This window comes from Scyliorhinus torazame, chromosome 18, assembly GCF_047496885.1.
Source record: "Scyliorhinus torazame isolate Kashiwa2021f chromosome 18, sScyTor2.1, whole genome shotgun sequence".
NCBI classification, from domain to species: Eukaryota; Metazoa; Chordata; class Chondrichthyes; order Carcharhiniformes; family Scyliorhinidae; genus Scyliorhinus; species Scyliorhinus torazame.
The window spans coordinates 36,620,747-36,627,558 of record NC_092724.1 but is presented as its reverse complement, the minus strand read 5'-3'; the positions used below and the strand labels follow the sequence as shown (position 1 = coordinate 36,627,558).

The 6,812-nt window shown below is 45.3% G+C and overlaps 1 protein-coding gene across 1 annotated transcript in view; it reads right to left on the bottom strand.

Annotated features, from left to right (window-relative positions):
- Positions 1–5,040: 5,040 nt before the first annotated feature.
- LOC140395118 (A disintegrin and metalloproteinase with thrombospondin motifs 6-like) overlaps positions 5,041–6,812 on the bottom strand; it is a 168,712-nt gene continuing 166,940 nt past the window's right edge. The window contains exon 25 of the mRNA XM_072482567.1: positions 5,041–5,958. Coding sequence (XP_072338668.1) covers positions 5,849–5,958 — 110 coding nt within the window. The 3' untranslated portion in view covers positions 5,041–5,848. The remainder of the gene's footprint in view (positions 5,959–6,812) is intronic.

The following is a 6,812-nucleotide window of genomic DNA, read 5'->3' as shown; positions in this document are numbered from 1 at the left end:
CAAGAGCCGGTGCAGACTTGATGGGCCGAATGGCCTCCTTCTGCACTGTAAATTCTATGATAATCTATGAAACTTGAGGCGTAGGAGGAAACAAGACTGGCATGTCTTTCAAAATGCATATGGGTACCTCCACATTTAGCCCCATAGCTTCTGCAAATAATTGACACCAAATGTTAAGAGCATTTTCAGAAGTGGAAAGATGAAATCTGAAGAGCTGTTGTCATCACTGGGTGGTAAAGCACTCACAAGAGTTTCTTCTCTTTCTCCCTACACACTTGCATTAGAGGTGGTCCAGCAGAGATTCACCAGCAGGTTCCTGGGTCGAGAGGGTTGTTCTAGGATGAGAGGCTGAGTAAAGTGCACCTTATATTCTCTAGAGTTCAGGAGAACGAGAGGCGATCTAATCTAAAAAACTAAACAACATCTTGAAGGGGCTTGACCTGCTGAGCACAGAGAGGCTGTTCCCCTGGCCAGGGAACTTGGGAAAATAGGGCACAGTCTCAGGATAATAGGTTGATCATTTAGGAGTGGGATGAGGAGAGGTTTCTTCATGCAGAAGTTTAAGAGTCTTTGGAATTCTCAACCCCAGAGGGTTGTGTATTTTCCATCATCAAGTATATTTAAGACTGAGATATACATTTCTGTCTCTGAGGGAATCAAGATATATGGGGAGCTGGCGGGAAGACGGAATCATGGATGATTTAGCCATGGTCATGATGATTCAGCCATGGTCATATTCAATGGTGGAGCAGGCTTGAGGAGCCATGGGTGGGATTCTCTAATCCCGTGGCAGAGTGTCCACGCTGTCGCGTTTTACGATGGCGTGAACGGGCCATCCCAATGACTAATTCTCACCCGCAAAAGGGGTCAGCACAGCACTGGAGCGGTTCACGCCGCTCCAGCTGCTAATCCCGGCGTAAACTGGGCGCCGCGGGATCCGCGCATGCACAGTGGCACTGGCGCCAACGCGCGCATGCGCAGTGGCTTCCTTCAACGCGCCGGCCCGATGCAACATGGCGCAGGACTACAGGGGCTGGCACGGAGGAAAGTAGGCCCACATACAGAGGCCTGCCAATCCGTGGACCCCGATTGCGGGACAGGCCACATCGGAGGCCCCGACCCCCGGGGGGGGGGGGGGGGGGGGGGGAACCCTCCTCCCCCCCACAGGCCACCCCCGACCCTTTCCACGCCGAGATCCCGCCGGCTGAGAGCAGGTGTGGATGGCGCCGGTGGGACTTGCCGTTTTTACGACGGCCGCTTGGCCCATCCCGGGCCGAGAATTGGCGGGCCGGCCTCGTAGAGTGGCCCCCGACTGGCGACGTGCCAACCACGCCAGCGCTGAGAGAATCCCGCCCCATATGTTCGTATTTGTTACATTCAGTTTATGAAAACTGCAAAACCTCTGTTGATTTAATGCCTGAAGGATGCAAGCATTAACATAAGAAACAGTTAAATTACTTACAATTAATCAGAGGGAATGAAGATAGATGAAAGCTGGCGAGAGGCAAAATACAACCAATTGTAAGAGTCGGTTTCAATTAATGTTGAGGGATTTATTTCTGGAAGTATATCCAAGTGGTCTAACGATTTAAGGACTTGACCGGAACATAGAACATACAGTGCAGAAGGAGGCCCTTTGGCCCATTGAGTCTGCACCAACCCACTTAAGCCCTCACTTCCACCCTAACCCCGTAACCTAATAACCCCTCCTAATCTTTTTGGACACTAAGGGCAATTTAGCATGGCCAGTCCATCTAACCTGCGCGTCTTTGGATTGCGGGGGGAAACCGGAGCACCCGGGGGAAACCCACGCAGACACGGGGAGAACGTGCAGACTCCACACAGATAGTGACCCAGCGGGGAATCGAACCTGGGACCCTGGCGCTGTGAAGCCACAGTGCTATCCACTTGTGCTACCTTGCTGCCCTCAAATCGGAAGTGTCAGATCCTGTGACATTTAAGGAAAATGAACAGATTACTTAGAAAACTCTCAATTGTTGGGTTGCAGGTTAGGAGGGTAGCCACTTTCGGACAGCGCTGATGCTGGAAACCGCTGTGATGCTTGGGGACGACATCATCGCATATGGAGATCCACCCTGGTTTGGGATGGAAATGGCCAAATTGCAAGTGAGTGAGATGAGGTGGGGGATGTGAACCTGTTTTCTGTAACTTAGTTGGTTTGAGTTTGCTGCAGACAGGGAAAGGAACAAACACATTGCCCTTCTGATGCTTCGTGGAGGCACAAAACACCTGACATAAAGTCACCTGGTGCCGGACAGTGGGTCCAGCTAAAAACTGGACTGTCTGGTATAAAACCAGAGGAATGGCCACGCAACAGGTGCCTGAATAGGAAACCATTCTTGGGTCGGTCAAAGAGAGAAAAAAAATGAACCAGTATGCATCCTTCCAGGGATTCAAGGAATATATCATGAAATACAGCGTCAAGAGTATCTGAGATCTTGGAACCAGTTGAATTTCAATCAGGAAGACTGAACACAATTCCATGCATCGTATAGGGAGGGCAATGATATTTGATGCAAGGAAGATGATGGCTCTTCAATGCCCAGATTTTAAAAACATGTGCCCTGAAGGATTGCATGATACTCTGTGAAACATAAAACTGGTTGAAAAATAACGGATGCAGAATAGGGGCAGAATTTTGATCTTTCCAGTTCAGCTAATGTATCCCTGACTGAATCCTGAGTGAACAGTCGCCCATGGAGTCAGGAGTTCCAATGCTCACACTGCTTGCTGTCTGCCAGGAAATGACTTGAATGAGGAGCAACTGTTACAGAGGGAAGTGGTGACTTGGAGGCAGCAAATATTGCAAGCCAAGACAGTAATACTAGTTGCAGGGGCAACTCAGCTACACAGCCCCTGAGGCAGTGACCAAAACTCACAGTGTAAGGGTGGTGATGCCTGACCGCTGATTAACATGCATGGAGGCCAAGTTCTCCCCAAGTAGTATCTTGTGAAAAACAATCAATCAATCATGAATCTAGAAAAATTGGACCAGCAGAAAGAAAAAGCCTAGTCACCTCCCATCACGTTGAATGACAAGAATTCATCGGATCCAATCACAAACATTTTAACGGCTAGACAGGTCAGATATTTCGGTATTCTTCAGCGAGTGGTTCGCTCCTTGACTCACTAAGGTCCCTCCACTAACTACAAGGTGCAATCTGGAAGGTGGTTGTACACTCTCTATTTGTCTGTATCAGTGTACCTGCTAGAACATTCTGTTGGATAACAACAACGTGGTTGACTGACCACTGTCGTAAACAGCTACCACCTCCATTACTATCCACAGGATTGCAACTTTTCAAGACCTCTTTGGCAGCAGACTTGCAAACCTGTGACCACCGTCACTTTTGAGGTACAACAGCAACAGGTGTATGGGAACACCGATACCTCTGAATTCTCAAGTCCTCTCCAGATCATCAGCCATCTTGACCTGGATGTACAATATCGTTCCTTCATTGTCACTGGGTCAAAATCCTGGAACTGGCTACTTAACGGCATTGTGAGAGCACCTTATGCAGTGGTTCAAGAAGGGGGGGGGGAACCATTCTCAAGAGCACCCCAGCTCTTTCCAATGAAGCCTACATCTCAGAAACAAAAACGAAGCTAGGGCAATGAAGTACAATTGTTTCAGAAGGTGATGGAAATATATTAAGGTGGTCTATACAGTTGGCATAGCTGATTAACCATTTCAGCACCGAGCCTGCAGCATCATATGGAAAAAACAAATTGAACTCATCAGCATGGAAGTGGCCCCTATCACAGTTGCTCCAAAGGTAGGAGTGTAAGAGTGGAAGGTGAAATCTTTGATCTATTATCAGACGATAAATGGATTCCTCAAAAAATGAAGGCAAACATCAGCTCCTTTACCTTCCACATGGAAATATCAAACTGGGAAACTACTGCTTGGTTTGCAATTGCTGTTCTCGGACAAGTGGTTTGTATATTAAGTAAACATCGTCTGTGAGTCAACATGTCAGACAAGCGAGACAGAGCACAAAGCTGGAGAAATTCAGGAGCTGCTTGGTATACACCTGTCCAGAGCCTTGGGCATTGATGGTCGAGTTGATTCCTAAAGAAGACATTGCAATTCTGTTGGAAGGTAAGTGGGTTGCCAGAGACCGATGCCTCCCCTAATACCTCACACGATGGAGATCCTGGAAAAACTATGGTGGCAATTCACCGCCAAATTTAACCCTGAACAAAGACAGATGGAACGACGTGTCGAGACCCAGTCATACTCTGTATTTGGTAAACCATCAGGAATGTTTACATATACAGCCAGGCACTTTGGAATGAAGAATACACCAATTACATCTGAACAATGGGTGGATTCTGTTTTGACAGGGCCAGAGATCACAGATTAGCATACGTTGCTGATACTGCACTTTTCAGTGGGAGATGGAATAAATATTTATTTCATGTCACTAACAGACTTATCAAGTTGAGCCAAGCAGCAGTAGCTACTCAGGTCAAAAAGTACACTATTTTCAATTAAATATCGCAACACAATTTCTTTGTCAGGCGAGCTATGACATAACCTTAAAGATTGCTTAATGGTTCTGGAATGCGACAACGTAATATGGCAACTAAGTTATTGATTTGTACTAAAAATATTGTGACGTGCAATTTTGCAGGGAGCAATCTTCTGAGTATCACTGTTGAGGCAAACACCAGTTCGACCATTCATCCATTTTAATTTCAGTGTTGCCACAAATGTTGACATAAGTGTCAACATTGGCCAAGACAGGAGGTTCTACAATGACTGCAGCTGGCTGGCTGCAAAGTGTTTTTTTTGCGACCACAGCGTAATCTTTCTGGGGTCAATTCCTAAAAGACTACCATTTGGTGATTTGGTAAGACGCGTGAAATTAATTTGCGAATCGCAAACTTTAGGTTTAAATTTCCATAAACACATGGCAATCTGAGCGACAAAAATTAAGAAACGGAACAATCAGTGAGCAGCTTGGACTTCACAGTCATTTTCCGGCAGTGTATTAATATTGATTTACATTGTGCTCGTTCTAGTAAATGGTTTTATTTGTGACTGTTTCTGCAGTGCAACCCAGAATAAAAATAACCACCGTCTAGATTAAACAGTCCAGTATTGAAAAGTCAGCTTAATTCACTGGTGGAGATATGAGAAAACATCAAAAGTACAGAAAGCAAATGGACAGCACCCAAGGCTCACTGGGGGGTTATAACGCTGTAGCTTTTTTTTTGGCAAATCCTTGCAGCACTTGGCACACCTATGGATTAAGAATGGAGATCATTCATACCCTTCACAAAATCCATTATTGATACACTGTTACAAAATTTGTTAAATATTCTCTCTGTGAGCAAGTTAACAGCTAAGCAGCACTTTCATCATATAACTATGCTGTCATCCATGATACTGGGGAATCAGCTCTTGTTGGGATGATGGAACTGTTTAAAAAAAACCCTACAATTTCACAAAAAGAACTGGACAATAGCATTGCTTGTAGTTTTGAGCATTAATAGTGTATTGTAGGGCTGTCTACAGCCAATATTTGATGTTTAAGGTTGACTCAAATGATGGATCCATGAATTCAGCAACGTATATAAATCATGGTCACTGTTGATTGTTTTAAGATAAATCAATGAGATGACTGTTGTAGGTCAGACTTGCCACGTTATAAGTGGAGCTCGAATGGCTCACGTTAATTAGCTGGTTAACATCGTTTTTTTAAACAAAAATCCCCTCCTGTCTCCTTTTCTTTTAATGGACGTGACGTATCAACATTTGGTCCACATTGCAGTCCGGCTCCTTTGAAACATTGTGCTCATTTGAAGCTGTTCTTGAAGATCAATGTCCTTGGCAGGTTTTACAACACATCTGTCTGAAATAGGGGCGACTGCAGAATTTAAATTTTAGCACCAGTGGGCAGTAAGCCACTTTCTTCACATCCCTGCACTCTGTGGGAGGAAACCAAACCACAATCAAGCTCTTTGCTGCAAGACATTCTTTGACCAACAACTTTGAGGAAAAAAGCAGAGGGAAGATTCTATTATTGCTCTAATGCTTTCTTTAATGGAGCAATTTCTGCATACACCATTCATCAAAACTTTTGTCAACATTTTTAGAGATTTGACTTTACGCAACAACATTCATTTCACCAAAACCTTTTCTTGAAAATTGCTTTTCGAGATGTTGTGTTGAGGGTTTTTTTTTGTTGAGAATTGATTGCTGTGGTAGGAGTTTATTTGGTGGGTTTTACTAGTGTGGTGGACTTTATTTTGTCAGATTTAGAGCTTTGGTGCGAGGTTTATTGAGGCATGACTGGAGGGTTCGTATTATCTTGTGAAGCCTTAGTTAATAATAATAATAATTGCTTATTGTCACAAGTAGGCTTCAATTAAGTTACTGTGAAAAGCCCCTAGTCGCCACATTCCGGCGCCTGTTCGGGGAGGCCGGTATGGGAATTGAACCCGCGCTGCGGGTTAGGAGGGAAGGTGGATATTGAATGGTATTGTGAGTGCCCGTGGGGGGAGGGGGGGGAGGAGTTAGTTCTTTGCTCTTTTGAGGGGTTTTAGTGCTATGCTATGGGCTTATTGAGGCGGTTTCATATTGAGGTGTGGGTTTACTGAGGGAATTGTATTTCTCAAGTGGTGGGCTAGTGATGGGGTTTACTTTAACTTAATTTATTTGGCTGAGCTGGGGATTCTATCAAGGGGAATTTGTGGCTCGGCTGGGTTTCCTAGGCAGGCACTGGAGGTGGGGGGCTGGCTGCTGTGAGAGGGGCCAGGCATCTGTTGTGATTTTGGCCCTG